The 24,218-nt window shown below is 41.0% G+C and overlaps 1 protein-coding gene across 3 annotated transcripts; it reads right to left on the bottom strand.

The window, feature by feature from the left end:
* Window positions 1-1,709: 1,709 nt before the first annotated feature.
* LOC124248643 (phytanoyl-CoA dioxygenase, peroxisomal) lies at window positions 1,710-24,190 on the bottom strand. 3 transcript variants are annotated; one of them, XM_046678987.1, is made up of 9 exons: window positions 24,021-24,190; window positions 20,772-20,830; window positions 19,661-19,771; window positions 18,869-19,037; window positions 17,355-17,436; window positions 12,787-12,968; window positions 8,897-9,013; window positions 3,873-4,007; window positions 1,710-2,026 (listed from the first exon to the last, which is right to left on the bottom strand). In XM_046678987.1, exons 1-9 carry the CDS (start codon window positions 24,093-24,095, stop codon window positions 1,973-1,975), a joined length of 984 nt encoding a protein of 327 aa, XP_046534943.1. In that variant the 5' UTR covers window positions 24,096-24,190; the 3' UTR covers window positions 1,710-1,972. The 3 variants fall into 3 exon arrangements, with proteins under 3 accessions (XP_046534943.1, XP_046534942.1, XP_046534944.1); XM_046678986.1 differs by having other exon boundaries at window positions 8,897-9,046; window positions 24,021-24,183; XM_046678988.1 differs by lacking the exon at window positions 24,021-24,190 and adding an exon at window positions 20,356-20,425 and having other exon boundaries at window positions 8,897-9,046.
* Window positions 24,191-24,218: the final 28 nt, after the last annotated feature.

Below are 24,218 nucleotides of genomic sequence, written 5' to 3'. Positions count from 1 at the left end.
TGAAAAATCACGGATGGAAATAATTGTCTACCTCCAGTGATGAGAGTAAGAGTAACTTTTTACTCTATATTATTCCCTGCTTTCTAAACTTTAAAAATAAAGTTATGTTTTTAAAACTAACTGGAAAAACAGATGGATGAAGCAAAGTGTAGGGACATGTGATAATCATTGATTCTGGGTGATGGTTACACGGGCATTCCTTATACTATGTACCTTTCCATTTGTTTGAAATTTTTCATAGTAAAAGGCTAGAAAGAACAAAAGAGACTTTTTAATGACTAAGAAAGTCCCAATTTTACTGTCATTGATCAGACATTTTCTGAGTAATGCCTTTGTGCAATTATAGAATTAGTCTGCTGATGCGAATTCAAGACTGCTTGTTATTGTTAGGTGCCATTAAAGCTCTAGGAGATATCACAAGGCCTTCCGTGTTTAAAAAGCATCTGTAAGGCTCCCCCAAAAGAGAAACAGAATCACCATATAATCCAACAATTCCACTCGTAGGTAGACGCCTAAGAGAACTGGAACAGGAACTAATGAATGGATACACAAAAAGAGAGTTAAATAGTTGAATGTATATATATGTATGTATGTATTATTCAGCCATGAAAAGGAAAGAAGTTCTGGTTCATGATACATGAATGAACCTTTAAACATGCTAAGTGAAATACGTGAGACACAAAAAGACAAATACAGCATGACTCCACTTGTATAAACTATCTAGAATAGGCACACCTAGAGAGACAGATGTACTAGAGGTGACCAGGGCTGAGGGAATGTGGAGTTACTACACGACGCGTACACTTTCTATTTGAGGTAGTGAAAGGGTTTTGGAAATAGATTGTGGTGATGGTTGCACAACATTGTGAATATACTAAAACTCCACTGGATTGTACACTTAAAAATGGTTCAGATGGAAAATTTTATGTTATACATGTTTCAGCACAAATGTTTTTTTAAAAGTATTCGTGAAAAATGTTGGGAAGATGGGAAGTCCTAACAGATGAAAATAATACCAAGGATTCAAACCAAAAATATACTCCTGGGCTCTCTCTTTTCAAATGTGGGCTTCCCCCAGAAAGCCTGTGAATCTGACTTTGGTGCTAGTGAAACATCCTCCGTGGCACTGGGCTTAACAGGAAAGCCTAGTGGCTTCAGGGTGTGGAGAAAATGAGTGTCCCTATGACACCTTAGCATCTGTGAGAGTCAGATGCCCACAACAGCAAGGGCCCCTTGTTACCACTGGGTGTTTAGGAAACATGGCTGCTGGGAATATTTCCTTCCTCTGGGAGCTTGGAGCAGTCGCTGCCCGTGGTGCTGAAAATCCCCATGGGGACTTGGTACCCAAAGGACAGCCTGGAGGTGAGACAGTCAGGCCCAGGCTAAAGCTTTGGGTGTTAGCCTTCAGCTGTTCAGAAGTTTCTCAGCCAGGTAGATCAGCTACTCTGCCAATCTTAAGAGCATGATTTTGACATCTTAAGAGCATGATTTTTTTCTCTGAGGTCATGCCAAGCTCTTCTTAGGCCATTTCAATTAGACAGTAGGAAGGCTTCCCTGGTAAAGACCCAAGACCTGAATTACAAGAATTGGCTTTTGGGAAGCTACCATATTTTGTTGATGAAAAACTCAACACATGCCAAGTTTCAAAGCTTTCATTTCTGCTTGGGTAAAGAGCTAATTGTATGAAAGAAACTGGTTTAACACACAAATTATGCATCAATCACCTTTATTAGATGTAAGTCTAAGCTACTTTTCCTTAACACGGCAATGTTTCACTTTTACTGTTCTGACATCCATAAAGCAACACCACTGCCCGGCAGAATCACACACATGCAGCTGAGCACATGACATACACATTCTGATTTTATGAACAATGATAGAAAAGACTGCATCATTGCATTAAGAAAGCATTTTCCTTAGATAGCTGGTTTCATTTTGATTTTCTTTAAAGGAATTATAGCAAAGGGCTCTTTCAAAGGTTGATTCTTTCTCCTTTCACAAGTCGAGCTCGAAATCTCCAAACATCCTGGAAATAATGCCAAACAGAAAGAGTTTATGGGTCACTTCAATTTGTCTATTCACCATACAACAAAATAGATTTCCACTATCTACAAATGGTTAAAGAGAAAGACTCCAATTAATTTATTTGCCAACATCCAAAACAGTGTTAAAGAAACTAAGACAGTGAGTCCCCAATCTGTCAGGCCTGTTTCATGTTCTGTTCATCACAGGTATTCGACTGGATGATGTGATATTTGGTCAAAACACACATAGTTTACTCCCCAGTTTTCTGCTTTCCTTTTATTATTTGCTGGTCCATTCCTGACTAGATCCCATCAGGAAAATGATGTCCTGGGTGACTGGTTTGTTTCTTTTCTTTGTTCTTAATAAAACAATTGAGACTATCTTATTTACTTCTTGTTTCTTGTTTATTTTTGAGCAAACAGCAAGGCATGGTGGAAAGAACGATTTTAGAATTTGATCTGATGCTGAAATCCAGCTCTGTCACTCACGTAGCTTAAGCCAAACTCTTGGATTCTTTATGTTCTCATTAAGAACATGGAACTATAAGGGCTGCTCCACTGGGTTTTGGTGAAGAAAATATGAAAAGAGATGTGAAAGTGCTTTAGTATCTTACAAAGAGCTATACAGCAGAAGTTAGTGTTATTCCAACTGAAGTTGATAAACTAGAACTTAGAGAGTAACTCAAATAAATACAAGAGCTAATTCATTGAGCACAACCTTGACAAACCTCAAACAGAATGTATATATTTTTTTCTGCCTGAAATCTCAGGGTGTTGTTCAGAAGCCTAGTTGGTCAAATATGTTCCCTATGTAAGGCATTTTTAAGGACTAGACAAAAGGAGAAGGACAAGGCTTTCTAGGATCTGCAAGTGTGAAACGAGAGCATTTTCATGTATGGGCTATATTTATAGATCCTAAGTGGAGCAGGGGTAAAGGGCGAAGTAAGCTTCTTGAGCTGGGAAGGTGTTTCAGAACATGACTCCCACCAGCATGGGAGCTGCCACTGGTGTGCAGTGCTCTTCAAAGTACTGAAAGGCTGAGTCATCATTCCACTCAGTCGATATGGGGGTCATGTCACCCCCATGGGACATGCATGCATTGATGGTTATCTAATGCAAATTTAAAAAATAGGATCAGCTTCTTGGTTCAGAGGCTACAAAGTGACTATATTTACTTATTTGCCTTCACTGATATTTGTCTATTGATCAGCATCAGCAGCAAATGTCCACTAGTTACAAAAAATTAATTTACAAGTGATGCGTGTTTATTAGGAAAGCATATGGCATGTTGTCTCACACCCCCTAGTGATAAGCAGCAGTGATGTTTAGTCTCTGCTACTTGCAGGTGATGCCTCCCATTAAACGCCAGATGCAATATGACTCCAAAGAAAACTTGCTTCACATGTGCTTTCTGGAAGTGTTATTGGATTTCCAAATGCGTGAATACTCTCCTCCATACACATAAAGGAGGCCTATGATTGATAGCCCAAACCTTTAACTTTCCTGTGCATATTCAGAAGGTAGCCTGGTGTCCTTCATTTCCTCTTCTCTAAATCTGTTTTCTATGGCCTTTCCTTTTCCTACCTGTCTGTCCTGAAACAGGACAGCCTGCATACCACAGGACAACACAAAGACATAAAATGAAGCACACAGTTCTTAGGTCCTCACACCATGGAAGCAAGAATCTGATTTTCCATTGTCATTCTTAGTGGGTCTCAGTAACATTTTTGCAATGACTCTAAACCCACATATTTTATACTTTCAGATTGAGTCAGGTATGAGAATTTTTAAACATCTGAATAGAAAGAAAAAGCAAGACTTTTCCCTTGTCATTTCATACAAACATACCTTCAGGTTGATGTCTTGTTTAACTTTAAACAATTCATTTGCAAACCGGACAACTTCCTTCTCAATGTTTTCTTGACTGGTGCCCTTCACATCAATGTAGTGGCAATTGGCACTGGCGAAATGACAGGAAATTGCCTGTGCAAAGTGAACCAATTAATATGAGGGAAAAACTTCCCATTAACATCATCAACCAAGCAAGGAGTCTTCTTTTAGAGAATCAGTTATTTCACTCACATTTGATTTCTAAATTGAAAGCTGTTCCATTGTGTCCTAAATCAGTCTCTTTGTGGCTAAGTATCCTTCTTTTTCCAGCTAAACATTAACTGAGAAATTACAAGAGGTTTTCAACTAGCTGTGATATTTATTTCCAAAAAGTATACATGGGGCAGGGAACATAATTATTTAAGTGAGAGGTCTTTAACTTTTAGCATTTGATTTTTTTAATGAGTGGCTACTCCCCAGTCCTAAAAAGGAATGTATTCTTGGGTTTTTCATCTTCTTCTTAGTCACAGAAGATAGATACCCAATTGAATCTCTAACAGGTTGTTATTTCAATGGCCACAGGTTACGTAAAAAATCAAAAATCTGAAAATACCTTGCGAAGTCAAATAATACACACAGACATAGCTTCTTGAATCAAAAGGTCACTTAAATTCCCATGCCATTCATATATAATACTCATCTTTTTTCCTCAAGGGTAAAACGGTAGTTACTTGGTTCTCCCATTCTTAAAAAAGTTAGAAACAGATCTAAGCTGCAAGGCAGTAGTTAAATCTCACCTTCCTCCTACAAGTTAGTTATCTTAAGGCGACCTTAAGGACTTCTTACTTTGCCCAAAACATCAACTTTTTAGTCACTGGAGTCACAAACTCCATTTCCCACGTTAAGACCCAGTGCCATGCCAAGCCATATTGGAGCCTGAGGCAAAAGGGAAAGTGAGCACTTCTATTTGCATATTTTTGTATATTTTTTTCAGATTTACTGAGATATAATTCACAAGTAACATTGTATTAGTTTAAGGTATAAAACACAGTGATTAGATCTATGTATATATTGCAAAATGATTACCACAATAAGTTTAGTTTAAACCCATCACCATACACAGTCACAATTGTTTTCCCTGTGATGAGAACTTTTAAGATCTATTCTCTTAGCAACTTTCAAATATACAATACCGTATGAAGTATAGTACCCATATTGTACATTCCACCCCTAACACTTATTTATCTTACAACTGGAAGTTTGTACTCTTTGACCACCTTCACCCATTTCCCCGACCCCCTGCCTCAGGCAACCACCAATCTGTTCTCTCTTTCTATGCATTTGGTTCTTTTAGACTCTACATATAACTGAGATCATAGAGTGTTTGTCTTTTTCTGTCTGACTTATTTCACTTAGCATAAAGCTCTCAAGGTCTATCCAAGTATCTCAAATGGCAAAATTTCTTTCTTTTTACAGCTGAATGTTATTCCATTGTGTATGTACACATATATACACACACACCCCACATTTTCTGTATCTATTCATCCATCGATGGACATTTACGTTGTCTCCATGTCTTGGCTATCATGAATAATGCTTCCATGAACACGAGGGTACAGGTATCTTCCACATAGTGATTTTGTTTCCTTTGAATAAATACCCAGCTGTAGCTTAGTAGCCCCTAACTCCTTAAATTTCACCCCAAACCTTGGATCAGGGAGACAGATTTCAGAGCCTTGCCTCCTGCCTCCAGTCAACATCACAATAAAGCCTTTTCTTTTCTCAAAAGCCAGAGCCACAGTATGGGCTCCCATGTGTGTTGGGCAATGGGTGTTTTCCCAGGAACAATTTCTGATGACCATGGTCCTAACACCACCTGCCTGAGGCTCTGCAGCCCTCTGTGGGGTAGATTAAAATTAATTTAATTAAGTAAATAAGTTTCAATATCAACTAAGCTGGCAGAAAATTAGAATTTGTTTTTTTTCTCTCTTAAAAGGATAATTTCCTTGAACTTTTAGTCTGTTCTTCATAAAGAGATTATAAAAGGTTTTTCTTTATTTTTGTGTAAGTCTACCTAAAACACATATTCTGTTTTGTCAAAATAATTTTCTTTGTTCAAAAAGTGGAGATTCTTCTATTAAGAGAACTAAGGGTTTTTTTTTTTAACTGATTAACTAGTGTTTTAAAAGCTTTTGATAGTTTTGAAAAACTTCCTCAAAATTCAAATTCTAAATACAATCCTGAAAGTTACCTTGAGAATTTCAAGCAGGTCTCTGAGACTTCTCAAAGAATTTGTTCTCTCTTTCTATAAAACGGTTGATATTCAACTAACTAGGCTTATTTGGTATATTAAATTACATGGGAAGCATTGGCAAATGATGATAAAACTTCTTGAGTTATATTACATGGGTGAATGTTATGAATAGAAGTATTTTAAAAATTATATAACATTCCTAAAATTCTGATCTGTCCTGGTTATCAGTTATAATAACAGCTACTATCTTAAAATGTTATATGTCACAGAAATAAACACATTTTTTTGTCAATTGCCATTTTTAAGTCTTTTGTCACTTACAGACCGATTACTCTGAGGCTTTTACAAATATTTTTCATCTTCAGAGAGATTCATGGAAATAATTCTGACACTCACTCTAGAAGACAGGTTTCAGATAAACTTTCAGATCATACAGCTAAACTACGTAAGAAATACAGAACTCCAACAGGGAAACTGATGGCTTCATAACACAGCTAACAAAAGATCAAGATCAAGAGTTGATTACATGCAACTGAATGAACTGATGAGGATGAGTATAATTTTTATGACTTATTGTATAAACTACACCTTTATAAGCAAAACTGAAACATTTATCTTTTTCTCCCTACCTGATCCCTCCAGAATTTAGAATTAGTGAATATTATTTTCATGGCAATATAGGTATTTGCATAACTTCAATAAGAATCTGTTCTGCTTATAACAGGACACGATTGGAAATGTTGGTTATATTACCAAGGCTTTGATTGGCATTTTTTTTTTGCATGAAAAGATTCACCATGAGCTGACATCTGTTGCCAATCTTCCTTTTTTAATTTTTTCCTCCCCAAACCCCCACTGTATGGTTGGATATCTTAGTTTTAAATCCTAGTTCTTCTATGTGAGCCACCACCACAGCATGGCAACTGACAGACGCGTGGTGTGGTTCCGTGACTGGGAAACGAACTTGGGCTGCTGAAGTGGTGAGAGGGCCAAACATTAACCACTAGAGCATCAGGGCTGGTCATCTTCGAGACAGACCTACGTAGACTCAGATCTAACCAGACAGCTTTAAGGAGAAAATGTTGACTTTATGGAATATATAAAGCCTCTTGGAAATGGGCCTGATACCTTCCATATAGGGTTCCCAGAAACCTTACCCAGTGAATAAAGAAGGACACTTCCTGTCAGTGCAGGAACCTCAAGATAATTTTGGGAACCTGAAGAAGAGTGGAATGCACCCAAATCTTTAGGTATCACAGGCAGAGTCTGATAAAAAGTCCTTGGCTTGGCTTTCCTGGCCTTGAGGGGCCTTTAAAGTTCAATATGAGTTTCCTTATGAAAAGTTACAGTAAGGCAGATTTAAAAGAACCTACATGATCAATTGCTATTCTCAGCGTACTTATGCAAATAATTGGGCCAAGTTTATTGTTGCAAACAAATCAGTCTTAATTTGGCTATCCTTGGTAAAAATGAAGGTGATTTTACCTTCAAATTATTTTTCGGTAGAAACTGAAACACGCATTCTAGGTCTGTTGATTGTCTTTGAGGTTTTGTTTTCTACCTGTAAACTGGACCAGATCCTGGATTCTTCTAGTTTCCTGAAATCCTGACAAGTTTCCAAACTAACATTTTCATTCTTTTCCATCCCTTCCATTTGGAATCACTGAGAACTGAAACCACCCTTTTTTCTGAAGTCCTACAAATTGAAGCTGGACAACTGCATATAAACTTAAGAGAGATCACCACAACAGCCCATGTTGAGACAATATTCATGCCTGTTGCTGCATAAACCACTCAAAAGATACCTGAACACCCAATCACAGCATCAGAGACTGCAAAGTACAGACTGCAAACAGCAAACTTTGAAGCTGTGAAAGATGCTTCCACACTGACATCTAGAAATCCTCTTCACTGGCTGTCCCCTGGGCTCAGAAACTGGTTTATAATTTGCTCCAACAATTAACTTTGTTTTTCTTTTCATTTCCACAGAAATTCTTCTTATTAAATACCCGATTTCTTGCTTACACAATACAGGCAAAACAGACTCAAAAGAAACTTTGACCTTCCCTCGAATCAGCAGGAAGTAGCTAGAGCAGCTGTCACCCCATTTCCCTCAGATTAAGGAATGTACAAAGAAAAGGGGGGAACTGAAACAGAACATAAAACCATGACCAGCTTAAACAAGTTTTGCCTCCTTAAAATAGGTTGTTGAGGGGGCCAGCTCCATGGCCAAGAGGTTAAGTTCACATACTCTGCTTCAGCAGCCCAGGGTTTTGCCGGTTCAGATCCTGGGTGCAGACATGGCACCACTCGTCAGGCCACATTGAGGTGGCGTCCCACATGCCACAACTAGGACCCACAACTAGAATATACAACTATGTACTGGGGGGATTTAGAGAGAAAAAACACGCACACAAAAAAAATAGGTTGTTGATTCATTAAACTTTGCTCAACACCAGAGACAACAATGGGCATATACCAGATGGGAACCCACAACCCAACCAAGAACCAAGAATCTTCCTTCAACAAGGAAATCTGGCTTCCAGAAGTCCAAGTAGCTTGATTACCATATATGGGCTGATTTGAGACAAGTCAATCAGCTTAGTAGCCCCTAACTCCTTAAATTTCACCCCAAACCTTGAATTGGAGAGACAGAATTGAGAGCCTTGCCTCCTTTCCAGTCCACCTCACAATAAAGCCTTTTCTTTTCTCCAAAGCCAGTGCCATACTATTGGCTTCTACGCTTTTGAGCAGTGGGCCCTTGCTTGGTAACAATGTTAATGCATACCTTCCGGAATCCTTGAGTTTTGTTCCGACCAGATCCATGGATGAGCAAAGGATGAAAGAACACGGTATCTCCCTTCTCCATCACAAGGTGCACTCGGGTGTTGTTTTCATCATAGTCCTGGATTCCATGAAACATTATGTTAATGCCCCCCTGGAACACATAAGAGAAACCAAGTCTGTATTTGAGGAAGACAATAATTAAAAACTTTATCAATGACTCATCAGGAAAAGCAAAGTTTCTCTAAGATGTTCCAAGACAAAGAGACAAACTAGATCCTTAAAAAAAAAAATTCAAATACAGGCATACCTTGTACTGTGCTTCATTTTATTGCACTTTGCAGGTATTGAGTATTTTACAAGTCTCTCCATCAGCAGCAAGACTACAATTCACTGAAGGCTCAGATTTTTTAGCGATAAAGTATTTTTAATTAAGGTATGTACATTGTTTTTTAGACATAATGCTAATGCATACTTAACAGACTACAGGATAGTGTAAACATAACTTTTATATGCACTGGGAAGCCAAAAAATTCACATGACTCGCTTTATTGCAATATTCGCTGTATTGAGGTGGTCTGGAACTGAATCCACAATATCTCTGAGGTATGCCTGGATACAGAAGCTTCTCAGATGTCTGTTTCTAGAAAGTCAAACGTTGATATTAAAATCATGGATTTCTTGGACCAAACGAAAAATTTGGAATTTCTACCTACCCTTCATTACTGAATTATAAATGAAGATCCAGAGCAGTTTTGCATTTTGCAGTCAACGCAGGAGACCACCCTCCCAGCCTGAATCTGTAATCGTTCTTTCCCAACACGATATTCTTCCCACCTGGAACTTTGCATAAATTATTCTTCTATTATTCAGGAGTATCTCTGAGAAGTTAACTATCTTCCCAAACTAGGGGAGACATAATGCTCAATTTTTCTGAGCTCAAAAACCACTCATGTCATGTCTAGAGTAAATAAGAGTAGTAAATTAAAATAGTGTGTTTCTTTATAACTATTTCCAGAGTTAGTTATTGCTTTAGGTAATGGTTTATGTTTTTATTTGGGTTATGTCTCTTTTTTTAAAAGTTAACGAGGCCAGCCCCAGTGGCCTAGTGGTTAAGTTCGGAGTGCTCCACTTCAATGCCCTGGGTTGAGCTCCTGGGCGCACACCCAAAGCACTCCTCTGTCAGTGGTCATACTGTGGTGGCGGCCGACATAAAAAAAGGGCAGGGGGTGGGGAAGATTGGCAATAGATGATAGCTCAGGGCAAATATTCCTCAGCAAAAAAAAAAAAAAAAACGAAAAAAGATAGTGGTATAAGATTCTTGGGTAATTAGATAAAAAGAGAGCTTCAGGGTATTCATTGCACATGTTTGGAATAAAAAAGGCTGAGACCAACTTAAATGTCCATTATTCCAAGAATGAATAAATCAATATTATGAGATACTCTACATAAATACATTCAATCTTTACACATCAATATGGAAAGACTTCAATTCATAGCCTAGTAGCATAATATCATTTATGTAACCTTTTTAAACACCCAAGATAATACTATATTGCTTATGATACATTCATAGAAATTTTTAAAAATAAACTAGAACAGAGGTTCTTGATAGTTTTTTGTGCCATAGTTGAAGCCGATGAACCTGTTTGCAGAATGCTTTTAAATGCAGAAAGTAAAGCATACAGTAAGTAAAACAATCCTAGAATTGTTTCCAAAGAAAACAATTATAATGAATTATAAATACTGTTATTGAATCGTTGATACAGCAATGTATATGTTTGTTTATTAACAAATTAAATAATATGACCTGGTTGTGGGTCTAATACAGATCATAAAATGAAAACAGTACTGATTATAAATAATATTCCAGGATATCTGCAAAAACTGGGTATCGCTCCCTGAGAACAGCACGAGAGTGAAGTGCATGAAATCGAGAAGTGATTTAAAATTTACAAGCCTTTATTTATGGGGGGGCTGCCACTGTCTCAGGGGGGCAGCACCCCATTCCCCCTCCTGAGACTCTCTCAATTTCCTCTGGGGAGAGACCTGTTCCCTACTGGACTGTGTTGGCACTTTGATCCAGTGCACGTCTCTCCTGGCCAGTGTGGATAGGGGACCCCATCTAAGCCAATCTGACCTCCCACCGCAGCCACTCAGAATCTGAGCAGAGGATCAAAGAGATGGGACATAAGCAAGGCTCAACTGCCCAGGCCATGTGCCCCAACCCGACTATTCCTGCCAAGTGACGACTCCCACTTTCCTGCCCCCTAGAGCTAGCCAGCCTTTTCACGGATTCAGCATGTGCCTGCCACCCTCAAAACACTGCCTTTGGCTTCCGTCAGCTGAAGCTCACTTCTGCTGCTTTCACCACACCTTCCCCAACCTCAATTTAATTGATGACTCTCACAATTTCAGATTTCATATCGAAATTCAGACTCAATGTTGTCACTTAACACTAATCATCTGTGCCAGAATTCTGACCGACACAGAAACCCCTTAAAGCCACAGCCTTTTCTTCCTATAGAACAGCAACTCCATCTTCCTGACTTAACAAGAGGTGCTCTTCCCATTGTGACCAGCATTACGGGTGTTTCAGGACCTTATTTTCTTACACCTTAAATGTTAATAGTCTCCTCTCTGGTTTCTCTGCTTCTGAACTCCTACAACTCCAATACATCCTGCCCCAGACCCCAAGATGATTGTTCCTGAAGAACTGATTTGATCTCATCACTCATGGGCTCAAAAACATTTACTAGTCCTCCAGCATCAATAGCTAAATTGATAAACCATGGAACAGCCATGCAATGGACTACTCAGCAATTGAAAGGAATGAGTGATTTCTGATACATGGAACAGCACTGGTGAATCTCAAAATACATATGCTGAGTGAAAGAAGCCATATTTGAGAAAAAAGAATATATACTATATGACTACATTTATATAACATTTTAGAAATGCAAACAAAGCCATAGGAACAAAAAGCAGCTCAGTGGGTGCTTGGTAGAAGGGACGGAGAGGAGGAAGGGATAATCTTGATTGTGGTATGGTTTCACAGGTGTATATATATATGTGTGTGTGTGTGTGTGTATGTGTGTGTGTGTATGAAAAATTACCAAATTGTACACTCAAAATATGTACTCTATTATTTATCAATTATATCTCAATCAAAATGTTTAAAAAATAAATAAAAGCTCTTCCAGCTTCCTGAAAAAAATAAGTTTTCCAGTCCTCCCAAATGGAGTGAAGACTCATTAACAAAACAAACAAGGTTCTTCTGATCTGATTCTGATGCACCTTATCAGGCTCATCTCTACGGCTGCTCCCCAAACACACGCCCAGCCCATCTAGTCTGTGAGCTCTGTGGGTCCTTTCTACTCTTAGCCAGGTTCATGCTTACGCTTGACCCCAATGCTCCCCATAGCCTCTTTGCTATAGAACATTCTACTCTGTCCTTCAAGACATGGCATAAACAAACACTAGCCCTCCTCATAGCCTCCTGTGGTCTGTCCAGCTGGAGGAGATGAACCCTCACTCTTCCTTACTCTGAGGGCCATCAGTCAGATGTAAGACTTACTTGGCACTTGGCACATGCATCTGGTGTGGCAGTGTTTATGTGTTATCTCTGCAACTAGGCTTTATAATCTGGGATCCTACACAGCACCTACTGAATCTCCCCACATTGATTGGCTTTCAAACACTTGTTGAATGAACAAAGATGATGAATTTTTTCTGACATCCTTGAATTTTCCCTGATCCTAAGTGGAAATCCTAGAACAATGTTTTGCTAAAGAAGGAAATGCCATCTCATTGGTAAAGATCTTTATGTAAACTGATGTGAAGTCAAAACATTACAGGAGATTCTGATCAAGACCCAGTGCTGGGCCCACTTACCTGCCACTGGGGATAATCGTGCGGCTTCAGGGATCCTTTGTGTGTGCCTGGAAGTACAACCAGACAGCCATTGTTCCGGTCGATGTGCTCCATGGCTGTCCAAGCACAAACAATGTTATTGCTGGGCCTGAAGGGGAAATAGTGCAGATCCTGGTGCAAGGGATGACGGGATGTCTTCTTGCCTGAAATAGAACCCACTGTTAAAAGATGCCCAAGTCTCAGAATTCTTCCTCTCTGCATGAAAAACCAGAACAATGACCTATCCCGGCCAAAGCAAAACAAATGAACCAACACTTAGAAAATCAGCCTTGAGAGATAAGCACCAAATTGGAACATCAAATCAACGTGGCAACTCCTGATCCCATACTTTCTTCTGGGTTCCTAGTAGCCGAGTACTTACACACACTATTTTCTAGCAAGTCATACATACGTCATCAGCTCTATTGTTATATATTCCTTTGTAACTCTGGTTTGGGCACAGAGCCTAATTTTCAAAAAAAAGGTTTGATTAATTATATTGAAGAATGTGGTGAAATTGGAGATCCCCTGACAGCCTTCTAAGTGGCTGATGCAAAAAATATTAATGAATTAACTAACTAAATAAATAAAAGTCCTCTCAGAGGTTTTCCCACCGAACCAGAGGCATTTGGTGTACAATCACTGTGTACAGTCAGAACCTTGACCACATTCACATTTTGTCTGGTTTTGCTCTCTGAACTTGGTTCCCGGCCACCTGATCTCTCCAAACAAGACATCCAGGTAGGGAGGGACTTGAGGATGTTAAGCTATAGGTCCATCACATCAACCTCTCCTGGAATCCAGAGGAAAAGGGTAGAAAAGGAGGAAGGGTCTCTAATGGCCGAGCTACTACTGCGGATAAAGCAGAATTTCTCAGCATGGCCCGAGAGCCACCTGCATTAGACTCTCCAAGCATGGTTCATTAAATGCAGATTCCTGAGTTTTACTTTCCGAATCAGTCTCTCCGGGAGTGAGGTCTTAGAAGCTCCATTTTCGTGTGATGTCAGATTCATGGCAATGTGACCTGTTCCTTTTGCCTCTCCTCTCTAAGTTACAACCAGTAGGACTCCCATTGACCAACAAAGGACTCCCTGCACAGCACACCAGAATGCCTGAGAGATCCATACACTTGTACACCTGAAGGTGGGTGGACTGCCTCTAGGAGGCAGCAGAACTAGAAGAGCCACCCTCACCACCTCGTGGTGGGGATCCAAAATGCAGATATGTCCCCCACCCCCACCCCCGCCAAACCCCCAGTGTCAGTGGTGCCCTGACTTGAGGTTTTAAAAACTGCACTGGCATGCATGCATCAGCAACTAGAGGCTGCAGGAGTAGACACGACACTTCTGGCTTAGCCCCTGCCCCCCTCCAGCAGTGGCAGATGGCGCCCGTGAGCTGCAGCTTTAGGAAACACAGTGGTGCCAGCGACCCAGCCCGCTCCCCACTACCCAGGCAGTGGAGACTTCAACCTTGGTTTTTACAACAGCAAGGGCTATATCCAAACTGCAGATACCTCCAGCAAGGGCAGTGATGCCCTAACCTGGGGTTTCAAAAAGCGCACTGGAGCTGGAGAACAGAGGTTGCAGGAGCAGCGGTGATACTCAAGGCTCAGTCCTTATCCCTCCACCAACAGTGGACAGTGGCACCTGTGACCTGAGGCTTCAGGAGCCACAGCAGAACCCATGACAGCCCCCAGTGGCATCAGGTCAAAACTGGCTCTACTAGCAGTGGGGGTTGCATACAGGACACTGGGCCTTTTGCAGTCGCAGAGACACCCATGAACCCAGTGTCTGTGGCAGCAGTACTGCCAGCACACCCAGATAATCTGGGAACAGCAGTGCGGGGAGGGCACTGGGCAGCAGCACCCGAACCAGAGAAGAGCCCCCAGAGAGCCAGTGGGGGAACACGTGACGAAGAAGAAGCAGAGGTGCTTGCAACATGGTGACCATGCTGGCAACACCTGAACCTGCAGTGACACCTAAGCAGCAAGGCACCAGGAACCTCGGAGGCACAAGCAGCACAATGAGGGCACTCACAACTCGTCTACCAGAGGCAGGGAGGGTGAAAAGTGCAGGCTCTCAAATACAACCAGAAGCAGCTCAGAGTCAAAGGAGCCAGAGCCATACCCAAACAAGAAAGGTGGTTACTACCACAAATGTGCCAGCAGGGATCAACCCAACAAACACCATGAAGAACTCCAGTAATACGGCAGAACAGAGAGAGAAAAACAACTCTACAGAAACCAAACCTCAAGTCACAGACGACTGCAATCTGAGAATTCAAAACAGCCATCATGAAGAAACTCAATGAGCTATAAGAAAACTTAGAAAGATAGTTCAGTGAGCTCAGGAAGAAAATTAACGAACAGAAGGAGGACTTCACCAAAGAGATTAAAATTCTAAAAAAAAAAAAAAAACAAACTCTAGAGATGAACACAATCAATACAATGAACAATAAAGTTGAAAGCACTGGAAACAGAGCAGATCATACAGAAGAGAGAATTAGTGAGCTTGAAGACAGAAATCTAGAAATGATTCTGGTGGAAGAGGAGAGAGAACCAAGATTTTTTCAAAAATGAAGGAATTCTAGGAGAAATATCTGACTCAATTAACAAAAACAACACAAGGAAAATGGGCATTCAGAAGGAGAAGAGAAGGAGAAAGGAACAGAGAGCTTTTTCAAAGAAATAATAGCTGAGAACTTCCCAATCCTGAGGAAGGAACTGGATATACAAGCACATGAAGCTAATAGACTGCTAATTATCTCAACACAGAAAGACCCCCAAGGGATGTTACAGTAAAACCATCAAAAGCCAATGACAAAGAAAGAATATTATGGGCGGCCAGAGAGAAGAAAATAACTTAAACAGGCTATCAGTGGATTTCCCAGCAGAAACTCTATAGCCTAGGAGAGAGTGGAATGATGTATTCAAAATATGGAAAGACAAAAACTATCAGTCAACATTACTCCACAGTGAAAAACTGAAAGGTATTCGTCTAAGAAAAGGAACAAGAAAAGGATGCCTACTTTCACCACTCTTAGTCAACGTAGTGTTGGAAGTTCTAGCCAGAGCAATTAGGCAAGTAAATGAATAGAAAATCCTAACGAATCCATCAGAAAATGACTGGAAATAATCAAGGAATACAGTAAAGTGGCAGGGCACAAAATCAATATACAAAAATCAGTCATATTTCTAAACACTAACAACTAACAACAAACTAGCAGAAAGAGAACTCAAGAATACAATCCCATTCTGAATCACAACAAAAAGAACAAAACACCTAGGAATGAATTTAACCAAGGAGATGAAATACCTACACACCAAAACCATAAGACATTATTGAAGAAATTGAAGAAGACATAAAGAATGGAAAGATGTTCCATGCTCATGGATTGGAAGAATAAACATACTTAAAATGTCCATATTACTTATAGCAATCTACAGATTCAATGCAATCCCAATCAGAACCCCAATGATATTTTTCATGGAAATAGAACAAAGAACACTAAAATTTATATGGAACAATAAAAGACCCTGAATAGCCAAAGCAATCCTGAGAAAAAAGAACAAAGCTGGAGGTTCACACTCCTTGATTTCAAAATACACTACAAAGCTATAGTAAGCAAAACAAAATCAAAGTACGCTCATCACAGCATTATTTACAAGAGCCAAGAATTGGAAACAACCTAAGCGGCCATCACTGGAAAATGGTTAAAGATGCGGTATATATATATACAATGGAATACTCCTCAGCCATTAAAAGAATGGAATCATGCCACTGGTGACAACAGGGATGGAACTAGATGGTATTATGCCAAGTGAAATAAGTCAGAGGGAAAAGGACAACTACCATATGGTTTCATTCATATGTGGAAGATAAACAAACAAACAGATAAACACAGGAAGCAGATTGGTGGTTACCAGAGGGGAAGGGGGTGGGGGGAGGGCAAAAGGGGTGAAGGGACACACATGTGTGGAGGTGTATGGAAAGTAGACTGACTTTTGGTGGTGAACACGATATAGTGTATAAAGAAGCCAAAATATAATGAGGTACACCTGAAATTTATATAATGTTACAAACCCATGTGACCTCAATAAACTTTAAAAAAAGAAGCTCCATTTTAGTAGTATGAGAAATTTTAAGAACTGTAGTACGTGACTCATAAGAATAGTTTTAATTTTGTTAGTACTAATAACGTCTTCTGAGCAGGAAGGCAGAATCCACACTATCATGGGTGTTAATCGTTAACATAGCTCAGAGAGGTTGAATAATGGGAGCGTCTGGTACGCTAACAGACATGTTTATTAAACTGCACTTTTGAGAAGCCAGTTGTCTGAAAATCCAGCAATAACCCTACAGTGAACATCAAATCACTATTACACTTCGATGTTGTTAGCAGGTAAGCTATTTTAAGACTAAAATAAAAGCACACATATTCACTTAGGCAAAGCTTAGCAGTTAGACAACGGCTATGGTTACAACAGCAAACTTATGTACAGTAAGTAAACAATTTTTTTCACTTCTACATAACAAATAAGAGCCCTTTACCTGAATCTGGAGGTTTGTTTATCAGCATGGTATGCATGGCCATAATATTGGGTCCAGTGAAGCACTCCACATATTTCAGAATCTAAGGGGAAAAAAAAGTTCATGGGAAATCAGATGCACAAGCAAGTCACACAAAATCCAGCTACCTCCACAGAAACCAAGATGCAGTAGTTTAAAAAACCAACTGGAATTTCACAACATTGCAATAAAGCCTGAAAAAGTCAGCAATTGGGGATATACAACACTCTGAATTCAACAGACTTTTTGGAGCCAGTCAGAAACCTAGTCACTTTTTCTACAAGGAAGATATGAGTTTCTAACACCATTTAGCGTTACAATTTCTAAGAAGTACTATATGCAAAGTGTCCTTTAAAAACCATTTTAGGGGCCGGCCCGGTGGCACAGCAGTTAAGTTCCCACGTTCCACTTTGGTGGCCCGGGGTTCGCCGGTTTGGATCCCGGGTGCGGACATGGCACCACTTGGCAAGCCATGCTGTGGTAGGTGTCCCACATATAAAGTAGAGGAAGATGGGCACGGATGTTAGCTCAGGGCCAGTCTTCCTCAGCAAAAAGAGGAGGATTGGCAGCTGATGTTAGCTCAGAGCTAATCTTCCTCAAGAAAATAAAAACTATTCTAAATAAATGGTTCATAACAGTAGTACATTTATGCAATGGAATACTATGCAGTAGTTTAAAAGTATGAAGTACGTTCATAGATACCGATGTGGAAAGATATCTATGATTTACTATAAGTGGATTTACTATAAGTGGATAAAACAAGGTAAAAACCAGGACGTCCCCATATTACAGAAAAAGGGGATACACAAATAGGCTTGGATATACATGAAATAATTCTAGCAGAAGACACAAAAAAAGCTGAACAGTGAGTGGGACTGGTGGTGTCGGACTTTACTTTTCATTTTATGCCCTTCTGTACTACTGGCCTATTTTCATAAATATGAGTTACTATTAAAGACTAATAATTTCTTTAAAAAACTAACTTTAAAAACAAACTTTCCCCTTAGCTGATCAGAGTCATTAAACAAACAGAAAAACTGAATGAATTTACAATGAACAGTTTCACCACTGTTGATACACTGTATGGAGTGTAAGAAAGGTTGTCTCATTAACACAGAATTCCTGCCCTTCTTAACCAAAGAGAATTCGCACACTCTGCAGCAGGGTTTCTCAATCGGGGCACTACTGGCATTTGGGGCTGGATAAGTCATTATTCAGGCAAGCGGCTGTTCTATGCATTACAGGACCCCTGAGCCCTAATAGAAGCACCCCTGGCCTCTAGCACTAGAAGCCAGTAGCTTCTTCTAGCATATCACACCTCCTGTGTGACAACCAAACATGTCCTCAGGCATCACCAAATGTCCACCTCCGACTGAGAACCACAGCTCCAGGGCCACGGTGGAAAGGAAAGAGAGAAAGTAAAAACAGCCAGTTTCAGAGTCAGGCACGTAGATGGGCTATAGACTCAGAAAGAAAAATGCAGGAAAGTCTTGAACCTCAGGGAGAGTGCAGTATCTGAAGAGCTCCTCATCTTCTTGGAAATCTTGGACCTTCGTAATCATCTTTTCACTTGGAACATACTCTGATTTTGCAATGGTCACATCTCTCATTACCATTAATCCCATTGGTTTCACCTCCTTTCTGCAGATTCTTTCAAACTCATTCCTGGAAAATTAAATGGGCAATGATGTCAGTACCGCTGGTTCCAAGCACCTGCCTGGCCTTGTTCTGTGGAAAGACGGGAAGATTTGCGGGTGGTTTCTCTGCCCTCCAGCCCCAGGCAGAAGAGCTGTGATGAGGAGGAGAAAATGGCCAATTCAGAAGTCCCGGTGTCCCAACTGTGAGGCTGCAGTCCCCCACCAGAATTCAGATATTCCTTAGCTTAGCAGACCGGTGGGGAATAGTCTTGATTTGGTTACATCTGAAAATCATAGGCAACACTTCCACAGCACTTCCACGTGCCAGGCCCTGTTCAAGCATTCTCTCTCTATTTTACCTTACTTAGTCCTCATGACAACTCTAGGACAGAAGTGCTACATTATCCCATTTTACAGATGGGCAAACAGAGGCAGGCACAGGCTCAGGAAATTGCCCAGGACACACAACGTTCAGTGGTGGGGCTCAGATTAAAGCCACTCAGTCTGGCTCCAGAGCCCATGTTCCTAACCACTTCCTAATGACCCAAATCACTGGAAAATATCTGAACTTGCACAGGCTAATCTTATTCGTGATCCCATTACATACGTAAAGCACATATTTCTATAAAATAACGAATACCATTACTGTACCTAAAGCGTTCAATATCAGCATCAGATACCAGCTTTTTGATTACAAGAAACCCATTTTCTTCATAAAATTTTCTCTGTTGTAGGGTTAGAACACTATTATCTTGCGTATACCTAAAGAAAGAAAATCTCAAATAAGTCCAAGTGAAAAATCACAACCTAACAATATGAATCAAAAACCTGAGAAATGTTCATACTCCGCCATCCAGCATTTCTCTTTCTAAGACTTTACTCTCAGGAAATATGCTGAAGAAGATTTCAAAGCTTTAAGTCCAAAGCATTAATTATTGTCACCAAAAAAGTGCATTAATGGAAGAATAATTAACTATATTATATCCACTCAATAGGATATGACTCAGGACTTAAAAATGAAGATCATATAACAGCATGAAGAATGTATATTACAGTAAAACATGATTACACTTATGGGAAATCGAGGCATTATTTGTGAAAAAAAAGACTGCAAAGAAATACAACAAAAAATATTTTTTAACAGTGTTTGCCCTAATGTAATGAAATTATAGATGATTCTTAAAAATTCCTTCCATTTCTCTGATTTTAAAATTTTTTCTGCAATGAACATGTATGCTTTTCAGAGGGGAAAGATATTCAATATTCTTACTTGTCTAGTTCAGGCATTTTCAGAAAAAAAATCAAAGTAACAAAATCCAAAGTGTACAGCACATGCACAAACTCACATCACTCACTCCATTCTTCTGGACTGGAATTGTGACTCATGAGAACATTCCATGAAGATCAAGTTCTGTCCTTTAAAGGAAATTTGAGATAAACCAAGATACTACCTAATTTATCAACATGACCAAAGTGCACGCTGATTTTAATGAGATATATCACATACGAATTTTAAATAATCACATTATACACTTTTTGACACTTTTCCTCCTTTCTGAATTTTAAAATACATATAGGAAATTAAAGTCAGAGACTTCAAAATTTTCCACGATTGTTCTAATTAGAACAAGTCTTGGAAATGGAGGAATGTATAATGAATTCTCATCAGGCAACATGGTATGTTGTCTTTTATATCCTAGTTACCACTAGAGAAATCTTTAGATACTTTGTATGGTTCAAAATTAAAATTCGATCTACTTACTGGAATTGTTGAGGATGGAAACCGGCAGGAGAAACAGACTCTGAAATGGGGTGAGCTATCTAGGAGGTGAATTAAGGCAGATAAAGTAAAATTGAGGAGTCAATCTTTTCTAGAAGCACAGTCTGCCCCGGATTGGCTCTCACAAGGGAAGGCTGGTCCTAAATGGACAACAGGCAAACTGCTGACACACATAACCTCTGACACTGATGCACTGCTGCTGACAGCACTCCATTGCATTCTCACAGTAGCCTGAGGAGGTGGCTGGGAGCCAAGAGCTTTATTATTGTTCCTGCTGCACAGAGCACGAAGCCTAGGCATGGAGGCTCAGGAATTGGTCCAAGGTCACCCAGCAAAAAACAGCTGAGCCATGACTTTTCCCACACTCTTTTCTTCGTAGCTTCCGTCTATTCTCTTCCACATGACTACTCCTTCCACTAACCTGCTGAACAAATAATTGGAAGGTCCTTTCTAGGAGTAAGAAGATACATGTGCTGTTCACAAGAAATACTTAATTTAGTGGGAGTCCAGTCAACATATTGGAAACAGTTTGGCCGGTCAAGAAAAAAAAGTCTATAAAATAAACAGTGACTCCAAGAAAAGTATGATCCACACAGTTGAGTATCTTACAGAACTAGAAACTCTAATTTTCTTCTCTATCCAGTAATCGCAGATTATTGATTTAGCATCTCATTGATTCTTTTTTCCTCTCATTTTTTTCATTGTTTCTTTAGCTTAAAGAGCTACTTTCAGAATGCCACTTCTCATTAACGTGTTATTTTTTAAATAACGTCTTTATATAATGGGGACAACATAATAGTCAAGGAGAGAGGCAGGCCAGGAGGCAGAATTACTAGCTACTGTCTGTTTTCCCCACAGCGGAGAGGTTAACTACCTTTTTCGATTTACTGGAGCACAACGTCGTCAACAGGACATTCTGGATGTTGTCCTTTTAGTCCAAAGTTCGTTTTTCCCTCTCTACTACTCTAGCATGACGTTTTTCATTGTTGACGTTGTTGTTCTTGCGGAATTTTTTTAATGCTGTGGAAACGTTCACCATATAAAGTTAATAAATGTTTACTGTGTTTACTATATAAAGTAGTAAATGTTTACTATATAATGCTAGTAAACATGAAAAAATGGATGCAAAAAGTTGTACATACAGTATTCTCCAAATTACCTAATTATGTAAATGCACAGAAAAGAAACACACCAAAAAGTTTACAAATGATGATCTGAGTGGTGGAATATGGGTCAGATTTTTTAACTTTATGCTTATCTGTATTTAAAAACTGCATTATGGGGGCCGGCCCCATGGCAAAGTGGTTAAGTTTGCACGCTCTGCTTCGGCGGCCCAGGGTTTTGCCAGTTCGGATCCTGGGCGTGAACATGACACCGATCATCAGGCCACGCTGAGGCGGTGTCCCACATGCCACAATTTGAAGGACTTACAACTAAAATATACAACTATGTAGAGGGGGAATTGGGGCAAAAAAAAATAGAAAAAAAAGGAGACTGGCAACAGTTGTTAGCTCAGGTGCCAATCTTTAAAAGCAAAAAAAACTGCATTATGTTTTGTAGTTCAAATAATATTCCTTATTCTGGAATCCATGTTTCCTCAAAACCAGTTAGGGCTGCAAAGAAACTGTCACAAATTTTCCAGTACTCTATTTAAGCCTGAAGAGCATATACATTCACTGAAAATCTAGGCAGAGCTGTCCAATACCAGAGCCACTAGCCACGTGTATTTAGATTGAAATGAAGTTAATGAAAGCTTCAGTCCCTCAGCGGCACTCCTCACATTTCAGGGGCTCCATAGGCACGTGTGGCTAGTAGCTACGGTATGGGACAGTGCTGGGACAGATTTCCACCATCGCTGAACGTTGTACTGGATAGTGCTGTTCTAGGAAACACACATGTAAAAAGAACTAAGCTCTGACCTCACAAATATTATAATAAGAACCAGCAGGATCAGATATCAAATTTAAAAGTGCTAACAGCCTAGACCGGGAAACCTTAATTTCTAGTTCCAGTTATATCTCATTCCAGTATACTGCTGGTTCCACAACTGAGCAGGTATCAGAAACCAAAAATGAAAACAGATTGCTGGCCTCTCCCCCAGGTAAGTTGATTCCACAGGTCTGAGATGAGCCTGAAAATCTGCATTTCTAACAAGTTCCCAGGTGATCTTCATGGTGCTGGTCAGGGGACCACAGTCTGACAACCACCGATTTCGTTAAATGAACTTGGCCCAGAGTTGTGAACTCCCCTAGCCTCAGCTTCTGAGTCCTCACCTGGAAATGAGGTTCCGTGATCACCTGGGTTCCCTTTAACGGTCTACGGACGGATTTAAATTTACAAGGGTTCTGATACATCGCTGCTTGGAATCAGCCAGGAGAGCACTGGTGACAGTAAAACGAACAGCTGTATCATCATTTTAGGAGACATTTCAGGATCCTAAAAACAGCAGAACAGAAGTCGCTTATGGAAAAATCTCAGCCAAAGTTTCCTACGGAGCTTCCCAAGTCTGTCCCGAAGAAGACACTTCTCCTGAGCAGGCAAAAACAGTTCTACAAGGCAGTTTGGTTTCCGTGCCATTCAGTGACATCTCCCCGCATGCGTCCCGGGCAGCACACGCATCCCCCCGGGATTCACTTCTGCAGGGCAACTCCGCAGGCGGACACAGGGCTCCAAGTCCGTCTGCAGGACACGCTGGAACGCGCCTGTGGTCCGCAGGCGCCCAGGACCGCCGCACCCGGAGCTCCCTGGAGGAGGAAGACTGGAGGGCGGGCGGAGAACGGCTACCCCTGCACAGCCGGCCCGGGTGTCCCCCGAGAGGGCCCTGTGGCCGCCCGCCCGCCTAGGCTCTCACGGCCGGCTCTGCGCTGCGGCGTGCCTGCGCTGGGCTTCCACATTTCTACACGTTTCTAGGTCTGCTGGCTGCTGCAGAGGTCACGCGCCGACAAACGCAGAAAATGACAAGCAGCTGAGGACGGACGCCCCTGGGAAGGACTCCCCACCCTCCTCTCATAAAGCAGGGGACAGAGGCCCAAGAGGGACGGACGCTGGAGGGACACCGCTTCAGCGACCGCCGCCAGGTCCCCCTGGGGCCTTTGGGACCACGAACTGGCGTGGCGGCTGCGCGATGCGCCCTGGGGCCACCTCCCCGGCCGGGTCACCAAAAAGCCTGCCAGGCGCGGACACCGAGACAGGGAGCCTTCCAGCCCGAGCGCCGCGCAGCCCAAAGGATACGACGGCCCCGGCCGAGCAGCGGCCGAGCTGGCCCAGCAGGATGCGCAGGCGGGCGGCAGCGCGGGGCTGGTCCATGACCGCGGCGAGGAGCGGAGCGGACAGTGCTTTAGCCCCACCTCGGTTAAATCAGCCGACCGCCCTGCCTCCAGGTGAGGGGAGGAGCCACCAGCTCCCGCGCCCTCTCGCGGGCGCACGGAC

This window comes from Equus quagga, chromosome 12, assembly GCF_021613505.1.
Source record: "Equus quagga isolate Etosha38 chromosome 12, UCLA_HA_Equagga_1.0, whole genome shotgun sequence".
Taxonomy (NCBI): domain Eukaryota; kingdom Metazoa; phylum Chordata; class Mammalia; order Perissodactyla; family Equidae; genus Equus; species Equus quagga.
The sequence above is the reverse complement of the archived record's forward strand: the minus strand, read 5'-3'. Positions and strand labels throughout refer to the sequence as shown.